General features: G+C 46.5%; 1 protein-coding gene and 1 pseudogene across 6 annotated transcripts in view; both read left to right on the plus strand.

The window, feature by feature from the left end:
* The window catches only part of ILVBL (ilvB acetolactate synthase like), a 41,699-nt gene extending 15,352 nt beyond the window's left edge, over window positions 1–26,347 (plus strand). Inside the window, exons 1-17 of one of the 6 annotated variants that reach the window (XM_053370318.1) lie at window positions 2,151–2,552; window positions 3,574–3,650; window positions 9,577–9,737; window positions 10,597–10,798; window positions 10,881–11,008; window positions 11,240–11,378; window positions 12,313–12,424; window positions 12,812–12,911; window positions 17,965–18,062; window positions 18,397–18,533; window positions 18,759–18,893; window positions 19,090–19,204; window positions 19,322–19,491; window positions 20,278–20,348; window positions 21,808–21,879; window positions 23,253–23,358; window positions 26,056–26,347. In XM_053370318.1, the coding sequence (XP_053226293.1) occupies window positions 9,600–9,737; window positions 10,597–10,798; window positions 10,881–11,008; window positions 11,240–11,378; window positions 12,313–12,424; window positions 12,812–12,911; window positions 17,965–18,062; window positions 18,397–18,533; window positions 18,759–18,893; window positions 19,090–19,204; window positions 19,322–19,491; window positions 20,278–20,348; window positions 21,808–21,879; window positions 23,253–23,358; window positions 26,056–26,234 (1,902 nt within the window). In that variant the 5' untranslated portion in view covers window positions 2,151–2,552; window positions 3,574–3,650; window positions 9,577–9,599 and the 3' untranslated portion in view covers window positions 26,235–26,347. Of the gene's footprint in view, window positions 1–1,929; window positions 2,052–2,149; window positions 2,553–3,573; window positions 3,651–8,988; window positions 9,136–9,576; window positions 9,738–10,596; window positions 10,799–10,880; window positions 11,009–11,239; window positions 11,379–12,312; window positions 12,425–12,811; window positions 12,912–17,964; window positions 18,063–18,396; window positions 18,534–18,758; window positions 18,894–19,089; window positions 19,205–19,321; window positions 19,492–20,277; window positions 20,349–21,807; window positions 21,880–23,252; window positions 23,359–26,055 lie in introns of those variants that run through there. The other 5 variants (XM_053370317.1, XM_053370316.1, XM_053370319.1 and 2 more) reach the window with 5 other exon arrangements.
* LOC128404618 (phosphoglycerate kinase-like) lies at window positions 5,002–6,550 on the plus strand (annotated as a pseudogene).
* Window positions 26,348–27,845: the final 1,498 nt, after the last annotated feature.

Genomic DNA, 27,845 nt, shown 5'->3' on the forward strand with positions numbered 1-27,845 from the left:
TTCCCCGCTGCAGTGGTACCTATTTATCTACTTGCACTGGCGTGCTTTCAAACTGCTAGGTTGGCAGGAGCTGGGACTGAGCAACGGGAGCTCACCCCGTTGTGGGGATTCGAACTGCTGATCTTTTCATCGGCAAGCCCAAGAGACTCAGAGGTTTAGACCACAGCGCCACCTTTACCTTTAGTGGTCAGTGGGCTAGACTAGCAGCTGTTAGGAAAACATTCTTTAAGAAACAGATAAAAGTTCCTGGAAGCTTTAAAGAGGGTTCCAGAATTTTCTTTAGTGTAGGAGTGGCACTTTAGGCTTGATTGGTGTCCGCTGAAGGAGCAAATAAAGCAAGTTGCAGCCTTCAATTTCCATACAATGAATTCCATCCTGATAACAAGGTGTGTGCTGCTGATACTGAATTTTGCTGTGTCAGGATTGTTAATTACTGGACTGAGATTATACCGTGCTGGAGAGATAAAGAGGGAAATGGCTGCCTCCCATGAGATTGGACCCCCAGTCATGTCAGAAATTCAGGACTGATATGAGAGTAATTAGTCCTGCCAACCTCTCCAATGTAGGAGAGGGCTGTCTCACCCGTGGAGTCCATTATCTGGCCCCCGCAACAAGATATGGGGGCAGAGGACTTTGGGTGGCAAGCCTGGCACAGAAACTGGGCACCCTCCGGAGCCATTGTCTCGAGCAGGGACACCTGTTTCTTAAAAATTAGTAAGATTTGGCAAAAAAACAGGCGTATTCTGAACTGATGGAGATAAGGGAAAATATCTGCGGAATTGCACAGGCGCTGGTGTCTAAGTTTGGACTTTAAAGAGATTCTCATCATCGTGCTTGGATTTAGGGAGGTGATCGGTACGTCCTCTCTTTTATGTCTACATTTGCTTTTATATGCTGAGCCTCATTAAGAAAGACCTAATTTTTTTAAATGGAGTACAGATGTACTTCTATTTGCAATTGATTATTCAGCTGTGCAGTTTTAATTGGACTTGACAAAGAGAAAGGAGCGGAACAAAGATGGCGCTTGCTAGTTGTGAAAAAGGGAATTCCTTTTTTGTGGGAGTGGGAAACATCCTTCGGCTGATTCTACAAAGATCTGAGACAATAATTTGGGAAATACCCCACAACATACAGTGCATCTGCAGGTTTTATGGGCGAGAGAGGTGAAACGAGTGTCTAGCAGCTCCCCTCTAGGGCCCAGAGGGAGAGTGCGTGATCCCTGGAAAAGCTGATCAATCGCCAAATGATTTATATTTGTGGAATATACTCCATTTCAGTTGCTACATATATTTGCAAACAGTATGCATAATAACTTAACAACTCTGGAATAATGCATCATAAAACTTCAAACGGCAGACTTGGACAACAGCCCAGACTGGAAGATAACAGTAAGCCCCGAAAAGCTGCGCTAGCAAACAGACAAGGGAATACACACACACACACAAACTAAGCTGTGCTTGTCAGACGAAAGGATACATGATTGAGAATTGATTAGCCAGGGACTGGGGACTTTGAGAGTTTAAGATCGGAATGTGGAAATTATGAGATCAGAGGCAGAAATATAATTATGTGAGATGATTCTTCAGAGGTCCAGAATATGGAAAGTCCATTTGAAATTTAATAATTAATAATTTGGATTGTAATTTGGTTTTTCCCCCTTGAATTATGATTTGATATTAATTGGATGTTCTTAATGAAAAAAAGGAGATAAAGAAGAAATATACAATAGCTTGTATATAACAGTAAATGCTTGTGCAACCAGTTAAGCAATAAAGAAGTTCATATAGATAGATATAATACAAATATATCTCACTTCTTCAGAGGGAATAACAAAAATGCGAACCCGGAAGATCTCTACCCAAACATTACTCTCTTTCCCTCCCTTTCAACCTCCGTGGATTACCAGACGGCGTTTTGCTACGAGTCGCGATTTGGGACAAGCAACCTGGCGGCTTTCCCCACCCGCTGCCCGCCGCCCTCTCGAGGAATCGTTCGCTCGCTGCGTGACGTCACGCCGTCGCGCCCCCCAGTGACACGGCGCGGGTTGCTAGGTAACAGCCGGCGGGGCCTGTATGTGTATATGGGGGGGGGGGTAGGGAGTGGGGGAGGTTTTTTTGGGGGGGCGCTCGTCTGCACGCGCAGTCCCGTGTCTGTGGGGAGGAGTCAGCCCGTTTTCTGCCTCCTAGAAGCAAGGCCTCGAGCCCGTGAGGAGGGGTGGGGGGATGCGGGCGCGCAGAGCCCTCTTCTTCCCCCTCCCTCTCTGGCGGCCTTCACCGGCCCGAGGGGCGCCTGAACCGGGTTGCGTGTTACGTGTTCGTGTGAATGCGGCCTCTGCCCCAGTGCCCCGCCCTGGCCCTGAGGCAAAATTTGCCGGAGCCACCCCGTCCCGTCGCCTGCAGAGAGCAGCCCTTCCCTGGCGGGAGGAGGGCCCGACGGCGGAGGCGGGGCCGCTTCCAGCCTGCCTGCCTGCCTGCCTTGCCTCTCCCTCTTCCATCCTAGTCCTGCTCTCTCCTGGCTCCCCGACGGTGGCGGTGACGTTTCGCTCTGGTTTTGTAAGTTTGGGGGGGGGGGTCCGCTTTGGCAAACTTTGGCGGCGGCCAGGGATGGGAAGCGGTGGTGCCGCGCAGTAGTTAGAGAGCTGGACTAGGACCAGGGTTCGAATCCTCACCGCTCAGGAGCCGCAGGGAAGCTTGCTGGGCGGGTGAGCTCGTGCAACGGGGGGTGGGAGCAGGGGATCGAGCAGTCGTCGCCCCTCTCAGTCCCGCCTACCCACCACCTTCTTCTTTGGCGATCACTCTTAGCCGGGGAAGATTGTCTTCCGTGAACACGGTCTGAATAGTGAGTCCGTAAATGACTGTGGAGGCCAATTCTGGAGCCACACGTCCTTCCATAGTGGGGACATAGGTATCCGGGTGGAAGTTGATCACGATGAGGGTTTGCCAAACGTGCCTTCCTCTTTGCACGTTAAGAGGAAGAGTAAAGGTGGATTGGAGACAAAGATGGTGGAGGTGGGGGGTTTGGGGTAGGGAGGGGAAGGATGATCTTCCTCTCCAGGGAAAGAAAGTGAGATAAAACGTTAATATTTGTATATTAATAAAAATCTATAAATGGGGACTAGAAGGACAGGAAATGCCATTTCCTTAGTCATATGTATTAGACAGGGGTTTCATTCATCCATTTAGTGAGTTGTGCTAAAATGAAGCTATGGGCTGTAGCTGATGCTGAGACAGCTCATAGGGGACTTTCTCGTGGTAAGTGGAGTGCAGAATTTGGGTTGCCCAAAGCTTTTTATAGGGTGCAAAGGTGTACATGGAAAACAGGGCTGTGGGCGTATATTGAGACTGAAGTAAGAATCTGTTTGGAATGATACTAGTTTAAATTAGTTCCAAGGTTAAACCACATTAAGCAATGATTGAGTATTGCCACTAGGATTTGTTCCAGGTCCTATCAGGGAGAAAGTTCCCTGAGTGTACTCTGGACTCACCATTATGATTACAGATACAACTGATTTGGTTATGTTGCTTTACCTTCTGGTAAGATCCTCCTAGTTCTTTTCTTTGCCTTATTCTTTAGAAACTGAATCACGAATATTTGGCACCAACATTTTGGACAAGTATGAGGATGCTGTAGGGTTCTAATGTGGTAGAAAGGTAAATCTGTATAAAACCAGCTACCTAGTACGTAATACAGAATTTCAGGAATAAAAGTGCAAAACTCAATTAAGACAAAAATAGGGTGGAAAAATGGGGGCTCTTACCACTTGTGTGGTAGACATATTGAGCAAATGGCACTTGAGCAAATGGCACTGCTGAAGTAACAGAAGGACTCTCTCTTCCACAGCAGTACAATTCTATGCAAGTCTACTTAAGCACATTTTAGTTCAACAGGACTTACTCTCCATTTAGTATATGATTCAGCCTCCATGTTTTTAACAAATCTACAATATTTAATATATCTGGTGCTGGGATTTCATTATTTCTGGTTTCTTCCAACACAGTTCCACAGTTGAGCAGCAGTGTGCATATGTGGTGACGGAGTAAGAATGGGATAAACCTGCTGCTCAACAGGTGGGGAGGAAGGATCAAGGAAGGGAGTGGATGCTCAAGGATCAAGGAAGGGAGTGGAGTGGATGCTGTCTATCAGCAATGACTTACAATTTTCATTTATAGCAAAGGTGTAGGCATGCCCAGTAGGGGTGGGCGATATCTGGTTTTCAATATCACAATATATCATCAGCTAAACATTGAGATATACTGATATATCACGATATCTGAAATAAGATGGAGCTACGTAGAGGCAAACATGGTAATGTCTTGGCAACTGTTACGGCTAAAATCTGGGTGCGGGGCTACTCTGCCACCCAGCTCATCGGACTAAGTCCGTGGGTCCCTGCGGAAGAAAATGAGCTCAGCCGGACAGGAGCAAAATGCAGAAGATCCAAGTTTATTGCGCAACAGGTTCAAGGCAAGATTGAACAGCGAGAAAGGGGTGACATGAACTTTTGAAACTCCCCCCATGTCCCAGAATACAGTGCAAAACACATCCCAGTTACATCATGAATACATTAAGGAAAGGTTGGGTTACACAGATTACATCATGAATACATTAAGGAGAGGTTGGGTTACACCGGATTAACATATGGAGGAGGGAGGGGGGAATATGCAGAGCTGGAGATATGCGCAGATAAGCGCTTCCTGAGTGCCGGTGATGGGAGGACAATGGTCCATGTATGCATAGTCTGCCACCTGGCATTGCCCGGAGGAAAGGCTTGGCAGAGTGATTTGACAGGATTAGGGTCTTGACACTTTGCTTGAGGGATTATGGAGGGCAGGGGAGGTGTGATGGAGTCCTAGAGAAATTGAGCAAATTGGCACGTTGATTTTCTATGAATTTTATAAATTTTAGTCCCTTTTGACATTGACAATTGGAAATAAATTGATATATTGTAGCGAAGAAGAAGGTGAAGAAGACATGCCCCCCCCCCTTTCCGTAACAGCAACTGTTACCAAGTCGCGGGTCTGAATCACCACACACTGATGAAATCATCACTTTCATCAGCAGGCAAGGCAAAATGCATCCAAACAGGACTTTGGTTTGGGGCTTGGCTACCAAATAGTGGTATTCAGGTCCAGGACAATCCAAAATACAGTAATGAGTCATAGTGAACACAAATAATCTGGGAAAATACTGGGGCGGGGGGCGGATTCTAAGCTTGATGCATATAATTACATGAAAATTAACTCAATGATAGCATGCTTCAACTAAACCATTAAATATTTCTGGAGAATATATTAATATTCTGTGCAGTTTTGGGGGCAAATTTACAAAAGTAGTAGATTTAGTAAAAATATTAATTAAACTTGCATATGATTAAGAATTTAATCTGTTTTCTACTAATTTACGAGTAGTTTATGTAATTTGCTAGTGTCAAGCGCATCTCCTTCCCCACTCAGAGGGCCAGCTCCAATTCTATGCATGAGTAAGCCCCACTCAGTTCAACTAAACTTACTTCTGCTCTTGCTGCCGGTGAACAAGGAAGAGGTTGCAGTCCATTTGCTCCTGCTGTGAAATGTCTGTCTCCACCAAGCTTACTCTGTCCAGATGTGAAGTGGATGTGAAGGGCAAGCGCGTGGTCATGCGGGTTGACTTCAGCGTTCCAATGAAGGACAACAAAATAACCAACAACCAAAGAATCAAGGCAGTTGTCCTAAGCATTAAGCATTGCTTGGACGATGGAGCCAAGTCTGTGGTGCTGATGAGCCACCTGGGTCGGCCTGGTGGGGTTCCTATGCCTGACAAATACTCCCTGAAACCAGTAGCAGCAGAGCTCAGAGCTTTGCTAAGCAGGGATGTCACATTCCTGAATGAGTGTGTGGGTATAGATGTGGAAGCTGCTTGCGCAACTGGCTCAGTCTTTCTTCTGGAAAACTTCCGATTCCACATGGAAGAGGAAGGCAAGGGAAAGGGAAAGGACGCTTCAAGAACAAGATCAAGGCCAATTCTGCAAAGGTGGATGCTTTCAGAGTGTTGCTTTCTAAACTTGGAGATGTTTATATCTATGATGCATTTGAAACTGCACATAGAGCTCACTGTGTCAATCTGCCTCACAAAGCTGCTGGTTTCCTGATGAAGAAAAAACTGGAGTATTTTGCAAAAGCTCTAGAGAACCCAGAGCAGCCCTTCCCAACAATCCTGGGAGGCGCTAAAGTTCAGGATAAGATTCAGCTGTTCAAAAACATGCTGGATCAAGTCAATGAGATGGTTATCAGTTGTGGGACGGCTTTTACCTTCCTTTAAGTGCTCAGAAACATGAAAATTGGCAACTCTTTGTATGATGAGGAAGGATCAAAATAGTCAAGGACCTGATGGCAAAAGCAGAGAAGAATTGTGTAAACATCACTTTGCCTGTTGACCTCATCACTGCAGGTAAATTTGATGAGAATACTAACCCTGGAGAAGCCACTGTGGACTCTGGGATCCCTGATGGATGGATGGGTTTGGATTGTGGTCCTAAAAGCATTAAGCTGTTGGTGGAAGCTGTGGGCAGGGCCAAGCCCTTAAAGTAACCACTTCTATATTTGTACTGGCAGCAGGGTCAGATAAAGTAACCTGGAAGATTTACAGCAGTGTTAAAATGGCTCTTGTCTTGTAGAGTCTGCAGTTTACCTGATGTTGACTGGTCCCCTGTTGCCCCACCTGAGCTACTGTAGTGTTAAATGGTTTTTGTGATATTTAGAGTGGATATATTTATATTTTTTTGCCTTTTGACTAAGGCCAAGTTCCCCTACTCGTAGTCAGTACCTCAAAGCAAATTCCTTCATTCAATCTCAACAGTGTGTTTAGAGAGCCAGTGTGGTGTAGTGGTTAAGAGCGATAGACTCGTAATCTGGGGAACCAGGTTCGCGTCTCCGCTCCTCCACATGCAGCTGCTGGGTGACCTTGGGCTAGTCACACTTCTTTAAAGTCTCTCAGCCCACTCACCTCACAGAGTGTTTGTTGTGGGGGAGGAAGGGAAAGGAGAATGTTAGCCGCTTTGAGACTCCTTTGGGTAGTGATAAAGCGGGATATCAAATCCAAACTCCTCTTTAGCTACTGCTACTTCTCACCTTTTCACAGTACTACAAGGTGGAGGGAAAATGCAGGTGTCAACTGCAATGTTAGCTTCTAAATAAATGTTTTGAGATGCAAACAGGAAAAAACCCTAAACTTCTGCCTTCTTGGGAGCTAGCCCCGTTGAATTCAGCAGGGCTTATTTCTGACCTGACACGCATTTGCTTGCTACTTAACGACAAGCACCCACCCTCCCCATCATTCTCACCTTACAACAACCACCTAATCTCCCATTTAAGCATAAAGCAGCAACACTTAAATCTTCTCCCCTTCATTTCCTCATATTGTGACATCGAAGGGCCCCCAAGAGCCCCTATCCCACCAATCTCTCCCTTTTTATCAAAGGGAAGGAGGAAGGGGAGACTGGAATAAACGGAGCCAACAGGGCAACTTGGTTTTTTTGTTCTTATTTTAAAAGGGGAATAGTGCTCCCTGTTCCACCCTCAGATGGGCAGTAAAGGCATCAGAGAGGTTAAAGAAAGGCTTCTTGCATGTGCACACAAACACAGGCAGAAGAGGAGATGGGAGTAAAGAAAGAGAGTTAAAAAACAGGGCAACGTTTTTTGTTCTTACTCTGAAGAAAACAACTTGTTTCTTTTCTCATGGGGGTAAGGAAGGGGAAATAGGGCTCCCAGCAAGAAGCCCTGAGCCAGACCAGACCAGCACCTACCAACTTGTTCCACCAGCTACTAGACTGCTGAACCGGGGCTTGCTGCAAAATCAAAAGAAGTATAAGGGCTGATAAGCTGGCTGGCTGCTGCTTTCCCAGCTTTTTTCATAATCGTCACTTGTGTTTGTAGAGGCAGTTGCACAATCAAAAGAAACGTAGTGACTTCGGCTATGCCTGCTCTTGTGTGTCAGTCTCTCACTGCTCCTGCAGGAGGCAGCGGAAGCCCTAAGAAGTACATACTAGCCGGCTACACAGTTTTCTCAAAATCGTGATGCTTGACAGACAACATTTTATGAAACTCATATTGTGCTGTGGACTTCATAACCATATACAGTGGTGCCCCGCAAGACGAACGCCTCGCAAAACGAAAAACTCGCAAGACGAAAGAGTTTTCCGTTTTGGAGGTGCTTCGCAAAACGAATTTCCCTATGGGCTTGCTTCGCAAGAAGAAAGCCCATAGGGAAATCTCAGCCGGCCTTCAGAAGAGGTCCTGGACCTCTTCTGAAGGCCGGCGGGGGGCAAAAGTCTTTGCTCCCCCCGCCTGCCTTCCTGGGATAGCGGAGAAGCGCAGCGCGTTTCTCCGCTATCCCGATGGCTTTTGAAGGCAGGCGGGGGGGGGAGCAAAGACTTTGGCCCCCTCTTCTGAAGGCCGGCGGGGGGCAAAAGTCTTTGCTCCCCCCGCCTGCCTTCCCGGGACAGCGGAGACTTCTCCGCTGTCCCGGGCGATCTGAAAATGCTGGCGGGCGGCAGCGAAGGCTGCGCTGCCGCCCGCCAGCATTTTAAAAGCCCCCGGACAGCGGAGACTTCTCCGCTGTCCCGGGGCGATCTGAAAATGCTGGCGGGCGGCAGCGAAGGCTGCGCTGCCGCCCGCCAGCATTTTAAAAGCTCCCGGGACAGCGGAGACTTCTCCGCTGTCCCGAGGCGATCTGAAAATGCTGGCGGGCGGCAGCGAAGGCTGCGCTGCCGCCCGCCAGCATTTTAAAAGCTCCCGGGACAGCGGAGAAGTCCTTGCCCCCCCCCCAGCCTTCAGAAGAGGTCGGGGGACAGACTGTCCCCGGACCTGGTCTGAAGGCGGTTTCCCTAGGAACGCATTGATTGATTTTCAATGCATTCCTATGGGAAACCGTGCTTCGCAAGACGAAAAACTCGCAAGAAGAAAAAACTTGCGGAACGAATTAATTTTGTCTTGCGAGGCACCACTGTATTGAAAAATTGTCCAGGTCTAGTGCCCAGTAAGACATCAGTAAATAGAAGTACACATCTCGTTTCTGGGCTTTGGCTAGATAGCAAGGAAGCTCCCTGCACACTAATCATGCTGCAAAGTTACAGAACTGATGGCTGCGGTCAAAGATTGGGTAGGTTATTCAAAGCAACATGTGAACGTGTTTCTCTTATCTCTGAAGCTCCTGGCTTTCTATATTTTCTCTTCCAATTTTCATTTTTATTAAAAACAACTCCACCTGGCTTTCTCTTTCTTTCCTACCTGTGGACACTAAGCCGCTGCCTCCTGGCCTAGGCCATTTCCTTCATCCCTATCTGCTGCCTTGCCAGAGACTGAACTGCTACGAATTCTTGGTGCATAACAATGGATGTTAGATAAAACTGAATCACAGTTTGAGAGAATTTGCCCTGCATTTTTTAGATTTAAAAAATCCCTTGTCTGTCACCTCAAGAAAACTAGAAATAAACTAAGTATTTGTGTTACAGAATAGAACTGTTATAGCATTGCTGGCGTGCAGCTGAGGCAAACAAATTACAGAATGGTACTTCTGTGTTTTGTCTTCCTTTTGGGACAGGAGTGCATCTGTAGCTGACACAAATGAATCCTGACGTGCCTGCTGCCGCCTCTGCTCTAGAAGGCTCCTTGACATGGCTGTTGGTGCTGCTGGGAAGCCTTACAGTGACTCTTCTTGGGGTAGCTCACAAACTGGGGCTCATCTATCAGCTGTGGCATCAGGTAAAGCATAAATCAGTGGCTGCCTTTAGATGCGGCTTCTTTATCCGTAGGGCAGTGATGGGAAACCCACAACCCTCTGGATGCTGCTGGATTACAAATTCCATCCTTCAATATTCACCGTGCTGGTGGGGGTTGGAGTCCAACAACATTTGAAGGGCTACAGGTTCTCCATCTCTCTTATAGGGGAGCCAAAGGCTTTAAGAGAGAGTAGGCAGGTTATGAACAGCTTAGGCCCAAAATGGAATTATGTCTCCCACCCTCCCCTTGCAATACTGTATTGCTTTTGGGGCCCAGTATTAATCGATTTCTGTTCAGACGATCTTGGTGGTGAAACGTTTGTAGCAGGTGTCTTTCACCAGACATCTGGATGTTAAACAACAGTTAGTCCTGTCGATGCCCTTTGCTTTCCTGCGCCTCAGTCCCATTGGCTCTGTATCAAAGGCACAGTAAGAAGTAGTCGAGGAAGGACTGTAGTTAACCAGTAGAGCTTTGCATGGAAAAAAGTCACAGGTTCAAACCCTGGCATTTTCAGGGAGGGTTGAGGCAAAAACCCTATCAAAAATCTTGGAGTAGCGGTCTGACTCTGCATCAAACAGTTTCCTGTGCACAAAACTTAGGACGAGAGTGGATTTTGCATTTGAGCACCTCAGCTTCTCATCTTGAAAAGAGTATTGTTTCTGGGAGAATAATTCATTGGTTGTGGACACCGAATGCTAAATATTTATGCATCAGAAGCAGTTTCAGTAGGACTGGGTACCAGGAGCTGAGGGCCTAGCATCTTCCTTGTTTCTAAGCCCCTGACCTTTTATTGCATTGTTCATGGGAAGCCAGGACCAAAAGACAGACTTGTCTGTTCCAGGTGGACACGAAGAGCACTCGGCATGGCGGAGAAACTGTGGCAGAAGTGCTGAAAGCTCATGGTGTGCGCTTTGTGTTCACGCTGCCGGGTGGACATATCTCTCCCATTTTGGTGGCTTGCGAGAAGCTGGGCATTCGTGTTGTGGACACGAGGCATGAGGCAACGGCTGTATTTGCAGCAGATGCAGTGGCCAGGCTATCAGGTACCACATTTCTCCCCGTTTGTTGCTTGCTGAAGAGGGAGGGGCACAAAGTGACACTTGCCTCTGCATTTTTCTGTTGCAGGAACAATGGGAGTTGCTGTAACGACAGCAGGACCAGGAGTGACTAACACTGTGACAGCTATGAAAAATGCCCAGATGGCAGAGTCTCCCGTGTTGTTGATTGGAGGGTCAGCAGCCAGGTTGCAGAAGGTAGGCTGCTCGGGCTGGTGGCCCTAGAATCAAAGGACAATGACAGAGTAACTAGAACTTCATGCTGCTCCTGTTTGATTTAAGTAGGGCTTTGGCCTTTCTGTGTTCACTGACACTGACTCTCCCCAGCAGCAGCTTAGCAGGCAATTTTTCTGCATGTGCATTTTTGAGGGCAATTGAGCTGCAGCTGTGTGGAATTGTGAACGAGCTTTCTCCTTTCTCCATCCCCAGGGCAGAGGAGCTCTCCAAGACATTGATCAGCTGTCCCTCTTTAAACCACTCTGCAAATTCTGTGCTTCCGTGAAGTCTGTCCGAGAGATTGCCCCTGTGTTGCGAAAGGCCATTGCCATTGCCCAGTGTGACACTCCAGGTATGCTGCCGTGCCGTTGGCTTGCAACAAGTATCTTCCACCCACAGAGGATTGTGGCTGTTAGGTTGTGGCTGTTTTTGTACTTAAGCCAAGGAAGTAATAAAAGTTCAAGGGCTCAGTGTGGGCTATAGATGTCTTTCTTTTATTGTCCAATAAGCCTTGAAAGGTTGGTTAGGTTTGAGTAAAAAATGTCAGGCTTTTCTTTCTTTTTTTACTATTTACAGTATTTTTTACTGTGAATGGAAGAGCAAAAAGTTCTCTCTGAATTTTCTCAGCACCCAGTAGGCTATTTGCCTACACTTTGGAACAAAATGCTTTCACCACAGTAGAACAGTATTTTGTCAGGGAGACATCTCTTCCAGCCTCACCCCCTGAAGGCATCTGCCCAGCGTCCTAATGCCCATGTGCAAGATCTCAGGGCTGGGAGTGTGGGAATAACAGCTTATTCTTTGAGTATCTTATTGGCTCTTACCTGCCCACCTGGCTCTGATGCTGGACTTGTAGAACTTGTTAGCCTGTCTCCTCACATGAAGCCAATTTTGACCCTTTGGTGCTCACTGATGGGCCACTATCAGCTTCGGCAGCCTTATGTCTGAGTTTCAAAGGTTTCTGAGGCTGACTTTAGAGAATCACTGTGGCTCTCTTCTGAGCATGCTAGGACACTTATTTTTTGATGGATGAGGAATGGTGGATACAGGAATCCAGGGCCAACACTTCTGATATGGGAGATCCTTCTAATTGGGTGCTGCCAGGTGGGAGGTAGAGCTCAAGATGTTCGCGGTTTTGTGCCAAAAAAGGTTGCAAGGTCCATGGGTGAGCAAGTGGGTTGGTCTCGGTGCATGCTTCTAACTAGATTTTTCTTTGGACAGTTCCTTGGAACAGGGATTTTCTTTACAGAGTGAGGTGGTTATGGAACTTCCTGTTTGTCTTGTAGGACCTGTGTTTGTAGAGTTCCCCTTGGATATCCTGTATCCCTATCATCTAGTAGAGAGAGAGATTTTCAAGAACTTCACTTCTAAAAGCCTTTTGGGAAAGATTGTTAACTGGTGAGTGAGCTGCCTTTCACCCTCCCATATCAGCAAAGGTATTAACTGGTGAGCGGTTCTGTGGAGGGCCTAGTGATGGAGCCATGGAGAATTTTATAGGTCTCTCTCTTACCCTCCCCCCTCTTTTTAAACTGATTCACCTGCTACTTAATTACAAGATGCCCAAATTCTTTGATCTGGTCCTCTATATCGGGGAGGAAGATTTCTCTTGCTCTTCTGCTGGTTGCCACCATGAAGACCTTGAGCTTCTTGGTAGCTGGTTGGTGCTCATATTTTGGGTAGCAAACTGACACCTTGCCTTCTGTGGTATAGGCTACAGCCTCCTCCTCATCACTACCATGGCAAGATCTTGGCCTTCAAGACCACATTCTTTTTGTTGTCACCCAGGTATCTGCGCAGTTACATAGGGAACCTCTTTGCCGGGGCATGGGAGACACAGGACCTTTCACCTCTGCCAGTGAACTTGCCAAAGGCTTCAAGGGGACAGGTGAGAATCCATAGATAATAATAATAATAATAATAATAATAATAATAATAATAATAATAATAATTTATTATTTGTACCCCGCCCATCTGGCTGGGTTTCCCCAGCCACTCTGAGCGGCTTCCAACAAAGATGAAAGATACACTCAAATGTCACATATTAAAAACTTCCCTGAACAGGGCTGCCTTCAGATGTCTTCTGAATGTCAGGTAGATGTTTATCGCTTTGACATCTGATGGGAGGGCGTTCCACAGGGCGGGCGCCACTACTGAGAAGGCCCTCTGCCTGGTTCCCTGTAACTTGGCCTCTCGCAGTGAGGGAACCGCCAGAAGACCCTCGGAGCTGGTCCTCAGTGTCCGGGCAGAACGATGGGGGAGGAGACGCTCCTTCAGATATACTGGACCGAGGCCGTTTAGGGCTTTAAAGGTCAGCACCAACACTTTGAATTGTGCTCAGAAACGTACTGGGAGCCAATGTAGGTCTTTCAAGACCGGTGTTATATGGTCTCGGCGGCCGCTCCCAGTCACCAGTCTAGCTGCCACATTCTGGATTAGTTGTAGTTTCCGGGTCACCTTCAAAGGTAGCCCCACGTAGAGCGCATTGCAGTAGTCCAAGCGGGAGATAACCAGAGCATGTACCACTCTGGCGAGACAGTCTGCAGGCAGATAGGGTCTCAGCCTACGTACCAGATGGAGCTGGTAAACAGCTGCCCTGGATACAGATTTGACCTGTGCCTCCATGGACAGCTGTGAGTCCAAAATGACTCCCAGGCTGTGCACCTGGTCCTTCAGGGGCACAGTTACCCCATTCAGGACCAGGGAATCCTCCACACCTGCCCGCCTCCTGTCCCCCAAAAACAGTACTTCTGTCTTGTCAGGATTCAACCTCAATCTGTTAGCCGCCATCCATCCTCCAACCGCTTCCAGGCACTCACACAGGACCTTCACCGCCTTCACTGGTTCTGATTTAAAAGAGAGGTAGAGCTGGGTATCATCCGCATACTGATGATCTCTCCCAGTGGCTGCATGTAAATGTTGAAAAGCATGGGGGAGAGGACAGAACCCTGAGGCACCCCACAAGTGAGAGCCCAGGGGTCTGAACACTCATCCCCCACCACCACTTTCTGAACACGGCCCAGGAGGAAGGAGCGGAACCACTGTATGACAGTGGTCCCAGCTCCCAGCCCCTCAAGACGGTCCAGAAGGATGTTCTGGTCGATGGTATCAAACGCCGCTGAGAGATCCAGCAGAACTAGGAAACATCTCTTACCTTTGTCCCTAGCCCGCCGGAGATCATCAACCAGTGCGACCAAGGCAGTTTCAGTCCCATGATGAGGCCTGAATCCCGACTGGAAGGGATCCAAATGGTCCGCTTCTTCCAGGCGTGCCTGGAGTTGTTCAGCAACCACTCGCTCAATCACCTTGCCCAAGAATGGAAGATTTGAGACTGGGCGATAATTGGCCATCGTGGCCGCATCTAAAGATGGTTTTTTAAGAAGCGGTTTAATAACCGCATCGTTCAGTGGGTCTGGGAAGGATCCCTCACGGAGGGAAGCATTCACCACCCCACGAAGCCCATCGCCCAGTCCTTCCCGGCTAGCTTTTATAAGCCAGGATGGGCAAGGATCCAGGAGACAGGTGGTTGGCTTCACTCGTCCAAGCAGCCTGTCCACATCCTCGGAGGTAACAGATTGGAATTGATCCCACACAACTTGACTAGACAGGACTCTAGTACTCTCCCGCCCTGGCCCTGCTCCCACGGTGGAGTCTACTTCTTCCCGAATCTGAGCGATTTTATCTGCAAAAAACTTTGCAAAATCATTGCAGGAGATCATGTGGCCCGTACTGGGCCCCGATGTCGCAGGTGGTTCCGCTAAATTGTGAACCACCTGAAAAAGTCTCCTGCTGCTGTTTTCTGCTGTAGGCTCGACGTTGAGCTCTAACCTGTGTCCGGTCAGATTCGGAATGAGTTATCCGCCACCGGCGCTCTAGCCGTCTCAACGATTGTTTCATTGCCCTCAGATCCGTGGAAAACCACGGGGCTCTCCGGGCTCCATGCAATCGGAGAGGGCGCTTCGGAGCCAAACAGTCAATAGCCCTGGTTAACTCCACATTCCAGCGTGCCACCAGGGAATCAGCTGAAAGGCCATCAACATGGGATAAAGCATCCCCTACCACTCTCTGGAAACCATTTGGATCCATTAAGTGGCGGGGGCGGACCATCCGAATTGGTCCCACCTCCCTGCAGAGGGGATGGGTCGCAGAGAAGTCCAGTTGCACCAGGAAGTGATCTGACCATGGCACTTCTTTCGTTTCGCTTTTACTTAGTGTCAGATCACCAACATCCATAGAGGTAAACACCAGGTCCAAGGCATGTCCGTGGCTATGGGTTGGGCCAGACTTATTCAGGGACAGCCCCATGGAGGCCATGCTTTCCACGAAGTCCCGAGCGGCCCCTTGTAAGGTCGTGTCGGCATGGATGTTAAAATCCCCTAGGACAACCAAGCTAGGTGTCTCCAGGAGAACATCCGCCACAACGTGAAGCAGCTCGGGCAGGGAATCCTTGGTGCAGCGGGGAGGTCGGTACACCAAAAGGAATCCTGTACTGCCCCTATTGCCCAACTTCCAGAACATGCACTCGGAAAACTGGGTCTTCCCAATAGGAAGCCTGGTGCAAACTAATGACTTCCTAAAAATCACTGCAACCCCCCCCTCCCCGCCCACATGACCTGGGTTGCTGTGCATAAGAGAAACCTGGTGGACAAGCAGCGGCAAGGACAGGCCCATCTGCTTCATCCAACCAAGTCTCTGTTACACATGCCAGGTCAAGTCCTCCATCCATGATCAAGTCATGGATGGCAGTGGTCTTATGAATAATTGACCTGGCATTGCACAGCAACACTTTCAGGTCATGTGGGTATCCCTTGCTGATTCTAGTATCCATCCGGTCAGGACCAGACCCGGAGGCAGGGATAGTCCTCAGACAACGACTAAACCTGCCTCCTCTGTAATGGCATGGTCTGGTCTTAGTGTAACTCCTCCTCCTACCCGTGATCACTGAGATCGGTTGTCCCAGTGCATCCCCCCCTGTGGAACATGCCCCAGCCATTTTGTGGGCTGGGACCCACTCCCCAGCAGCCCTGACCCCTCCCCTTAAGAACAAAATACCGTATTTTTCGCTCGATAACACGCACCTGACCATAACACGCACATAGTTTTTAGAGGAGGAAAACAAGAAAAAAAAATTCTGAATGAAACAGTGGATGTATCATTTTTGTGCTTCATGCTGCGGCCACAGACATGTGATTTGACGGTGAGTTTGGGGTAGCCCAATGCAAAGATCCTGAGGATCCATGTGGATCCATGCTTTGTAACCACGTTTTTGCACCATTGCAGCCCCAGGCAACAGTGGGTGCGTGATTTTTTTGGTGCAGGCTGTAGCCATGGACATGCTATGTGATCTGATGGTGAATTTGGGGTGACCCAATGCAAAGATCCTGAGGATCCATGTGGATCCATGCTTTGTAACCACGTTTTTGTACCATTGCAGCCCCAGGCAACAGTGGGTGCGTGATTTTTTTGGTGCAGGCTGTAGCCATGGACATGCTATGTGATCTGATGGTGAATTTGGGGTGACCCAATGCAAAGATCCTGAGGATCCATGTGGATCCGTGATTGGAACCACATTTTAAGTAGGGAGGGAAGGAAAAACATAGAAGCGACAAGGAGAGGGGTGTGCAGAGAAGCAGCTGGCTAAGAATGCAGGAGAGGGGTTTTACCAGAGGGAGGAAAGGAAGGCAAAAGTCCCCCCCCCCCCACAAGCCAGCCAGCTCTCTCTCTCCCCCCCCCCCCAACCTGCATGTTGCCTTCGAGTCCCAGACGCACGGAAAGGAATTGCCTGGAGGGGAGGGGTTTTCTCTGCTCTTTGTTCCGTTTGAGCAAACACAGTAAGGAAACAGAAGCGGGTGGGCAGTAAGACCCTGAGGCAGAATGCAGGAAAGCAGCAACTTCCTCCCTTCCTCCCTTCTCCGGACGATTTGATATTTGCCTGATTTTTGCCTTCACTCCCGCTTGTCAGCTCCAGGGACCACACATTCGCTCAATAACACGCACAGACATTTTCCCTTACTTTTTAGGAGAAAAAATCTGCGTGTAATAGAGGGAAAAATACGGTAACACCTTAAAAAAAACACCAATACAAACAAAAAACAATAAAAATTACAAAAACATAAAATCAAACAAATTCCCAGGCCCAATAAACATCCATCCCACCCCCACCCCACATACAAAAAATTCAAAAGAAAAATTTTAAAACATTTTAAAAGCACTCTGCACCCCTCCAGCAGTAACAGCAACTGTCCTGGGCCAGGTGGTAAGTGGCAGGAAGGAGCAGGGCCCCCAGACGCTCACACAGGAGAGTCCTCCTGGGCAGCAGAGCACAGCAGAGTCCCAGCTCCAACTGAACGTAGCTAGCAAAGTTAATGTGTGGAGCTGGGAGCATCTTACTTCTCAATTATAATTAAGTCCTACATTTCAGAAAAATATTACCTTCCTTTTATGGCCAAATTCTGTGCGATTGCCATAAAACATAGGGAACAAGCTTTGATATCATCATGATTAAGGTTTTAAATGACAACTTCAGGTTATATTTTAGTGAGTAAGATCTAATTTATATATTTTAATTGCTGCTATATCTGTACTGTCCCTGTTATACTGAACTGCAAATTTAGCTGTATCCCTATTGTGTTTCATGACTTCCTATACCTTCTGACTTCCTCTGGCCTTTACTGTCTTCTGTAAAGAGGGCAACTCACTATTCCTCTGGAAAGGGGGGCAAATTGAGACTGAATGACGTAGCTTTCATCCTCTTACCTGTAAAGTCCTAGATTTACTGCCTTTTCACAGTCACCGTCCCCCCCCCCCATGAGGAGCTGCTGTTTTCCTCTTTTGAAGCTATTCTCTCTCCTCCCCCCGCCCCCAGTAATAGCTGTGTTGTTGCTTTGAAAACTTGGTCATTTTTCTCAGACTGACTCTCACCTGGGCATGCCTCTGTGCAGGTGCAACAGTGTGTGGAGCTCATCAGCCGAGCTAAGAAGCCAGTCATCATCCTTGGTAGTCAGGTGACCCTACCACCAACACCAGTAAAGATACTCAGGTGAGGGGTGGTACCTTGCAATTTTGGCTCCCCTCAGATCCCATTTACATTTGTCTGTGGCACACTAATCAGTATCGGCCATTAGCGAGGCTATCCCTAAAGCTGGAGAGTGCCATCGTTTCTTAGGTGAAGTAGTCTGGGATGGGGTAGCCAAACCAGTAAGGACGTGAGAACTGGGATTGGGGTTGGGCAGGAGTCTGGTGTAATGGGTAAAGCTGGGGCTCTGGAGGGGACTGAGGCTATGGGCCACAGCCGGATAAAGCTGTGCTGTTGCTGGCCGATAATGGAACATTGTTGCTGAAGTCTCTGCAGTGAGATTCTCCTATCCTTTCAGAGATACCTTAGAAGAACTGGGGATCCCGTGTTTTCTTGGAGGCATGGCTCGCGGCATGCTGGGTAAAAATAGCCCACTGCACATCCGTCAAAACCGGCGTGACGCACTCAAGAAGGCAGATGTGGTCATTCTAGCAGGTAGAGATGGTGTTTGTAGTTGCCAGTGCTAACCTGTTGCTAAAGGGGGCTGCCTGGAATTAGTTGGCCTATTTGGGTGTGTGATGGGTGTTATTATGTGAACAGCCCTGAGATCTTGTGATGAAGGGCGGTAATAGATAGATAGATAGATAGATAGATAGATAGATAGATAGATAGATATCAAGCAGTTTGTCCCATTCCCATAATTTCTGTTCTGCTCTCTAGGCACAGTCTGTGATTTTCGCCTGTCATTCGGGGGGATCCTAAGTAAACGCAGCAAAATCATTGCTGTCAACAGGAACCGGGAGCAGCTGCTGAAGAATGCACATGTGTTGTGGAAACCCACCGTGGCTATTCAGGGTGAGGGGCCTGCCAGGGTCTGCACTATAGGGGTTGTGAGGGGGTGGCTCTGTTGCTGGAGGGAGAGAGGATGTGCTTCGTGGCGTGGCTTGGTGAAGTCAGTGACCCTGAGGAAGAGGATACATTGGCTGCATGTGCATCCCTTCCTGGTCAGCGCCTTGCTCTTTTCAGGCCTCCTGCAACTCCTTTCCTACAGGGGATGCTGCCTGCTTCCTGGTGTCCTTGTGCCAAGCGTTGAAGGGCTATTCATGTCCCCAGGACTGGGTAACAGGCCTGAAGGAGGTTGATCGCATAAAGGAGAAGGCAAACAGGTGAGAAGCACATATGTACCCTATTCCTTTTTCTCATCCTTGTATAACTGATATTCGGAGAGTAATGCTGGCCTTGGGCGTGTCTTGAATTAGTCTGTGAGCCATGTTCCTCCCCAGGGAGAAGGCAGAAAAACCAACAGAGCAGCACCTCAACCCGCTGAAGCTGCTGCACCATTTGGATAATTTGCTTCCTGAAGACAGCCTGTTGATTGCTGACGGGGGTGACTTTGTTGCAAGTGCCGCCTACATTGTAAAGCCCAGGGGGCCACTGACCTGGTTGGATCCAGGTAATACGACATTAGCGAGATGTTGGGAAGTGTAATGTATTCTGGGGGCGCGGGGGGTTGATTCTGCTGATTCTGGTATCTACTTGTCTTATACAGCTTCTGAACTGCTGTTCTGCTGCAATATGAAGCAGCAAAAATGTCTCCTTCCTTTGAGCAGATACCTGTCGTTTTGCTAAACACACATCCAATTTCACAATTCCATAGAAATGAGCCTTGTGGAATACACTCCAGCCCATCTTCATAGAGGCTGTGGGATGGAGACGTCTAAGGAAGGCTCTGCTGTTTTGCTTTCCTGTATTAACTCTGGTGGAAGGCACCATAATTTTAAAAAGGTTTTGGAAAGAGCATTTTCCTCCAGAAATTAAAATTGAGGAAAATACCAGAAGGAGTTTCCTAACTTCAAGAATTGTTTTGCATTGACCTAAGATGCCTTTAAGAGTTCTGCTTGCCTCCTTTAGGAGGCTTCCCCCCTTTTTTTAAATAAAAAAAAAAGCTGGAACAGGTTCTTATCATTAGGACTGCTTGAATTTTGTGTTTCTTTTCTTGGCACATAGCTCCTTGTCTTTGTTTTATGAAAATATTAACATTCAGCTTTTCTGTCTCATGTCTGAGATGCCCAAGGTGACTAATCCCAGCAAAGTTTAACAACCATATAATAAAAAACAAAGCAACAAAGTCTGCTTTTGAAAAAGCTAGAGGATATCAATGCAGGTACTGGTCAGACTGTAAGCTGCTGGAATAGCTGGCTTCCTTCAATCACTGTTCTTCTACTTCTGCTCATTTCAGGAGCCTTCGGGACCTTAGGGGTTGGTGGAGGCTTCGCGCTGGGAGCCAAGCTCTGCCGGCCAGACTCAGAGGTTAGTGCGCAGTATTGGGAAGCCAAGGATAGAAGCTGTGGTTAAACAACTCCTGTTACCCCAAAGAGGTCATTGGGCTGATTGCCTGAGTCCCCATTGGGTTATTGCATAGTGGGTTTTGTTCCTTTTATTACTGCCCCAATCGATTTACAGTGGTACCTCGCAAAACGAATGCCTCGCAAGACAAAAAACTCGCTAGACGAAAGGGTTTTTTGAGCTGCTTCGCAAGACGATTTTCCCTATGGGCTTGCTTCGCAAGACGGAAACGTCTTGCAAGTTTTCCTTTTTCTTAACACCGTTAATACAGTTGCGACTTGACTTTGAGGAGCAACCCATAGAACGTGGTGTGGTAGCCTTTTTTGAGGTTTTTAAAGACTTTGGTGATTTTTGAAGCTTTTCCAAAACTTTCGCGACATCGTGCTTCGCAAGAAGAAAAAAATCGCAAGACGACAAAACTCGCGGAACGAATTAATTTCGTCTTGCGAGGCACCACTGTAAATTGTTTTAACTGCTTTTTTATTTGTGTGTTTTTAAATTCGGGTGGTTGTTGTTTTTAATTGAAAGGTGTGCCTGGGAAGAGAGGAACTGGGGAGAACAAGGGGAGCCCCAATCACAGTGGTTCAGGGGAGGGGGGGCAGGCCAGGTAAGGGTCACATAACACAGGCAGTTAGTGACTGTGCTGTGTGCCAGCCCCTCCTCCAACTTGGGAGAATTGCGGTTGTCCTATCAGCCAGCCCTCAAGGACCGCCTCTCATATAAACCGATACGGATCCTGTGATCATCATCTGAGGCCCTTCATTGTGTGCCTCCTCCACGAGAGGTCCAGAGGGTGGCAACACAAGAATGGGCCTTTCTGCTGTGGCACCCCATTTGTGGAATGCTCTCCCCAGGGGGACTCGGCTGGCACCTTCATTGCATATATTTAGACGCCAGGTGAAAACATTTCTCTGTAACCAAGCCTTTTAAATGTGTTTGTGGAAGGGGTTTTTGGTTTGCTTTTGTTTTATTATGTATTTTGTGTTCTCATTTTGTATTTTTATGTTGTGAGCTGCCCTAAGGTCTTCAGTTGAAGGGTTGATATGCAAATGTAATAAATACCAACAATTAATAATTTTTGCTTATATGACCCTCCTTCAGATTGATAAGCCCTCCTTCTCTTTTTTTTAAATTCATTTTTATTAAATTTCCACTTTAACAATCCAATCAAATCACATTAAATATTCCAAATTATACATATACATATCAAATAATCTGAATATTCTGCCAAATTATAAGTTTTTTAATAGGACTTCCCATGCTTCAAGTTCAGAGGGTTCTGATCGATAAGCCCTCCTTCTCAGTAATGGTTGCTTACTTGTAGGAAAATCAGTAGGGTGATAAGAACATTTGATGTTGTATTTTACCTCACTGGCTGCTGCATCTACCCTCACTCACTCTTTAATAAAAAAATCCTTGGCAGGTTTGGATCATATATGGAGATGGCTCCCTTGGGTTCAGCATCATGGAATTTGACACCTTCGTGCGACACAAGGTAACCCTAGCTCTGCCCAATTTGTGTTCTCTCTGCATCTGTGAGTGGGGTTATTGAAAGCAGCTGGAGATGGTCAGGGTTGGAAAGCTGTGGCTGCTGGCAGCTTTGCCAAGAGATCACTTCACTGGTCAGAATCACCTTGCTTATCCTAGAAAACGTATTTATAAAATAATAATAATAATAATAATAATAATTAATAATATTTTTTTATTTATACCCCACCCTCCCCAGCCAAGGCCGGGCTCAGAGCGGCTTACAAGCAATAATAAAAACAAGATGAATGATTACAACTTAAAAACAAAAATAAAATACAACATTAAAATAATGGAACATTAAAATATTAAAACGTAGCCTCATTGCAGGAGGAGAAGGAAAAGAAAAAAGAAATGTGGCTAATGTTCTTCCTGAGGATGATGGTATTTCACTACAGCACTGCAAGGAGAATTTATTTATATTATGTATTATATCTGTGTATATTTTAAAAATCTCTTAGTATAGAAAGAGATATGAACTGAGTAAATAACTGTAATATTGAACTGCAAAAGATTTTCAGAAGGATCTCATGTTAAATATATTTGATGTATGTAATTTTTATGTTATCTGTTTTTAAGATATCTTGGGACTTACTTTTTAAAAAGCCAATTCACTGGTATTGCCCTGCACAAACATGCCTTCTCTCTCTTCCTAAAAAAAAAAGAAAAGAAAAGAATCACCTTGTTTAACTAGATTTTGTCTGGCAGTCAGTTTTGGGGGTGGGCTGCTTTGAGGGGAAATAATAGAGTCAAAGCGTCTTCTTCCGTTACCTATCGTAGCCTGCCAGCAAATCCAACCAGGCACATTTTCTATCCAACTTCCCCCTCCCAAGTCACAGGAGAGGTTAACCTGTGCATTTCCTGAAACCCGTCTGGGGGGCTGCTGGAGCAAGACTGAGTGATAAGTGATTGCCTCCTTGCTTGCCGGCAGAGATATTTTTCCTCTTCTGTCCCCCCACCCCACCCCCAATATGTCTCAGGAATGGGATAGATAGACAGGGCTTCCTTTCCTCTTGCTTCTGTTTCTTCATCCTTCTCAGCTCTCCTGTTTTAGGTAGTGTGGAGGCTGAATTGGGCCCATGAGCCACATGACAGAGAATTCCCCCTTTTTACATATTTGGGCAACAGGTGGAGAGGGCTTAGTTCAGACATCCAAGATTGCAGTAGAGTCTCTCTTCCTTCTCTCTCATAGTAGGAGCTCTGGATAATGGCCTCATCCATAATTTATTACTGTCCTTTTGTCACTGTGCATCCTAATATATAAAAAGGTAGGGTAGAAGACTGTGAGTACCCTTTCTTAATCCCTGTTTAGTTCTATAACATTTTGTTCTGCTCTGTCAGACACCTGTCATCGCCCTGGTGGGGAACGATGCTTGCTGGAGCCAGATTTCCCGGGAGCAAGTTCCCATGTTTGGCAGCAACGTAGCCTGTGGCCTGGATTATATAGGTGAGTTAACAGCCCTATTAGTGCAGGATATGGCATCCTATACACAAATTCATAAGTGGATCTTGGCAAAGTTGAAGCAAAGAAACTTGGCTTGGCTGTTCTTTTAAGCAGAGTCAGGAAGATAGTGTCTTGCCTGGCCTCTGGGACAGAGCAAATTCTGCTTGTAGGGCAATTCCCCTTCATGCTCTGTGTCAGAGAGATGCAATTGTTCTGCTCTTGTGAGCACATCCAATTGGAATTTAAATGGATCATAATCCGATTAGACTTTCACACTTGCACCTCAGATCTACAGGCTGCCCCCACTATCTCCCTTTTCAAAATTTATTATTAAAGCACTGTGTTCATCATGTCATTGGGTTGTTGTTGTTTTTAAGCGCCATGAAAAGAATTGCAAAATTGCATCAGCAGGGAGGGTTGGTATTTGTGACATTATAGGGACTGTCTGCTCACTGCCGGGCACACTGGGTTTTTGCTGCAGGTACAAAACTGGGTTTAAGCTCTGCCAGACAAGTGGCAAACATGGCTCATTTGAACAGAACACAGTATAATGTGGTTCATGGTACTTAAAGTGCATGTATGTGCTTTTCTGCCGAACAGCTGCGTATTGCAAGTGTAAATTAGTTTGCAAATCATCCATGTGATACACTTTCTCATAGCCTACATTAGGGTTGCCATTACGGTTATTTGTGAGTAAATTTGCACAGTTGCATCCTTATGGTAAAAGATCAATCATACAGGGGGAATATTAATCAAACATATCTGTTCCTAAACCTCTTTGCTGTGCAAGCTAGGCAGAACCCATCATCGATTGTTTACAATGGCATATGAGATGTCTATGAAGACATCACCTTCAAATGTCAGCATAACTGGTTTCACCTGTCAACAATTCTTATGCTGCAAATCGATTATTTTTTTAATACTGTATTTTCCTATATATAGAGAGAGTTTTTATTAAGTTTCCCATTTTAACAATCCAATCAAATCATATTAAATGTTCCAAATTATACAAATACATATCAAATAGTCCAAATATTCTGCCTAACTTATAAATTTTTTGTTGGGACTTCCCATGCTTCAAGTTCGGGGGTGGGGGTGGGGCTTTGATCATCTCATATCTCTGCTGTCTTGAACAGTCTTTCCAATAGTTCCTTTAAATCTTCCTGTTGTTAACCTTCCTTCTTTCATGGCCTCCAAGTTGTTTCCACAAGCAAGTTGAAATAAGCAATGATGTGTTTCTGTGTGAATTTTATGTGTATGACTCTCCAATGTTGTTGCAGTGTCTCCTCACACTCTGGTGTTTATGCTGAATCAATCCAAAAGTCATTTCGCTGCTGGCAGACACCATCTTCTCTCAGTTCCGATGAAATCAAATCAAGGCGTTTGCTCATTAATTTTCCCAGGCCGGTTGCCTCAAACATTAGCCTTTCCAGGGGAGATTTACCAAATTGGACTTGAAATACAGATATAATGACATATTATTTTTTTAATACTGTATTTTCCATTTCTGTGTGTGAGCTGCCCAGAGAACATTTTATATAAAATGCCATAAATAAATAGTTAACCTCTAGACGAACTTTATTCCTATACTGTACTGAAAGTCAGAATGCATGCATTGCTCCAAATATATGCATATTTGAACCATTGCGTATTTGGACCAGTAGAAAGTATTGACACATGTATTAGTTTTAACTTGGTATATCCCTTTCCCAGAAGCTGAATTTGGAGACATCCACATCAACACTTAGCCTTTTAATATAAAATTCCTTAAATTTACTCACAAGTAATTTTACTGATTTCTGGCTTAGCTGCTTCATCTGTGTCCAGCATGATTTTAATGATTTATTGGGATGCGGGTGGCGCTGTAGTCTAAACCACCGAGTCTCTTGGGTTCGCCGATCGTAAGGTCGGTGGTTCGAATGCCCGCGATGGGGTGAGCTCCTGTTGCTTTGTTCCAGCTCCTGCCAACCTAGCAGTTCAAAAGCATACCAGTGCAAGTTGATAAATAGCTATGCTGCAGCGGGAAGGTAAATGGCGTTTCCATGCACACTGGCTTCCATCATGGTGTCCCATTGTGGTTTAGTCATGCTGGCCGCATGACCTGGAAAAGCTGTCTGTGGTCAAACGCCGGCTCCTTTGGCCTGAAAGCAAAGATGAGCACTGCATCCCATAGTCAAATTTGACTGGACTTAACCATCCAGGGGTCCTTTACCTTTACTTTTTTTACCCACATGATTTGCAAACTACACCTGTAATACGCATTTGCTAGCCTGCATAACACAGTTACTACAATAAAAAGGGGAATGTATGAAAAGCGAAATCCTTTAGAAAACCAGTGGAAAATATCACAGGCCTAATTTATATTTTCTGTAAGGATAAGAGATAAGAAAAGGAGACACACATTTTGTTAGCATTCAGGAATTTTGAGTCCAACTGAAGGAGCAGGCAAGGAGGGTAGGTAACTTAGCTTATTAATTTGAGTGAACCATTGCCTGACCTTGGAAGTGTTCTGTCACATGCTCTGGAATATAAAAAGTAGAAGAGAGCTTTTGCATACTCCTTGCTGAAGGGTAAATCCAGAAGGGCTTCTAGGGGCAGCAGCAGCAGCCTTGAACTCCAGCCCCTTTCATTTTAGGAAGAAAGTCCATCTTCCCTTCTGTATGTTTTTCCTCCTTGCTCATGTGCTGCTTTTCTTTGCAGATTACCATGTGGTGGCAAAAGGCTTAGGAGGGAAAGGCTTCCTGCTCAACCGCGAGAATGAGGATCAAACGGAGGAACTTATCAGGACAGCACAGTCTGAATGCAGACAAGGGCACCCTGTCCTTCTCAATGTCCTCATTGGGAAAACTGACTTCCGTGAAGGCTCCATTGCTGTGTAGGGCTTAGCTTGGAGATACAAGTATGTGGGATTTGGTTGCACAGCAAAGTGACTGCTTTGCATGGAAGATATGGTTCATCTGAATTGATCTCAAGCAAAGGGATGGGGCCTTGGCAGTCCCTCATTGGGCTTCCTTGGGGTAGTTCTTCAGATAGCTGTTTTCCTCCACTTTTCAACTCTGCTGAAGCACTAGCTCGTGTTCCACCTCCACCCATCACACCATGGCTGTTGTCTGAAGTGGGAGCAGCAAAGCAGTTCTTCGTGAATCACTTTGACTTGTTCCTTTTGGTTCTTATGTCTAACAGGTTGGCTTCACTAATTGACGCAGCTAATACATTAATAACCATAGTTGGGACGAAAGAACACACGCCTCTCTAGTTTGCCATTCCTTCATCTGAGGATTTAGGTGCACCCTTTTTCTTTTCTTTTTAAAATAATTTTTATTAAGTTTTGCATTTAACAATCCAATCATATCACATTAATTAATCGGTGCACCCTTTTTCAACACCGGTAGATACTTAGCATTCCCAAAGGAAGTGCAAAAGTGAATCTATACTATTTGGTTTGAAACAGAAACTATACCTTTCTGTCGTCCCCCTGCCCCACCTCAATTTCTACCTTGGACCTCAGAAGGGTCCTTTTGCTCATGCATCTTTGGTGCATGTGACCATCTAGCCATGCTAATTCAGCTGATAATACAGGTTTCTAAGTCCCAACCTTACATTCCCTAGGGCCGTATAGGCCTGTAATCCTGGTCCCATCCTCACAACTACTTTAATGCCTCAGCAGTTGCTCATGTTCTGTTACAGGGCAGAGTTAGTCCTGTGGTCAATTTTCTCTTAGACTGTACCCCCAAATCTATTTAAGTCTAATTTTCCCTGCCACTTTGGCAAACATTCTCAGGGGAGGGGGCAGCAGGCAACACATGAGTGAGTGTCCAGTATTACTTTGTGGACTGCTATATTTGCCTCTGTCCCTGCAGAAGCTACAATGCAGCGTTTTGCAGTGCATACAATAAAGGGATATAATTCTTGCTACCTTTGAAGTGTTGTCTGTTCCAGCTTTGCATCAACGCTAAGGGAGCTGTTCTTCCATCAGTGAATTCACAAGTGCTCACCACCTCTCTGGAACATGTGGCAGGCCTGATGCCTGCATGTCCTTGGGAAAGGACTGAAATTGCCTTGGTCGCACTGGTCAATGATCTCTGGCGGGCTAGGGACAAAGGTGAGAGCTGTTTCCTAGTTCTGCTGGATCTCTCAGCGATGTTTGATACCATCGACCATAACATCCTTCTGGACCGTCTAGAGGGGCTGGGAGCTGGGGGCACTGTCATACAGTGGTTCCGCTCCTTCCTCCTGGGCCGTGTTCAGAAAGTGGGGGGGGGATGAGTGTTCAGACCCCTGGGCTCTCACTTGTGGGGTGCCTCAGGGTTCCGTCCTCTCCCCCATGCTTTTTAATATCTATATGAAGCCGCTGGGAGAGATCATCAGGCGGTTTGGGCTGGGTGTTCATCAGTATGCAGATGATACCCAGCTCTACCTCTCTTTCAAATCAGAACCAGTGAAGGCGGTGAAGGTCCTGTGTGAGTGTCTGGAGGTGGTTGGAGGATGGA

This window comes from Podarcis raffonei, chromosome 17 (genome assembly GCF_027172205.1).
Source record: "Podarcis raffonei isolate rPodRaf1 chromosome 17, rPodRaf1.pri, whole genome shotgun sequence".
Lineage (NCBI taxonomy): Eukaryota > Metazoa > Chordata > Lepidosauria > Squamata > Lacertidae > Podarcis > Podarcis raffonei.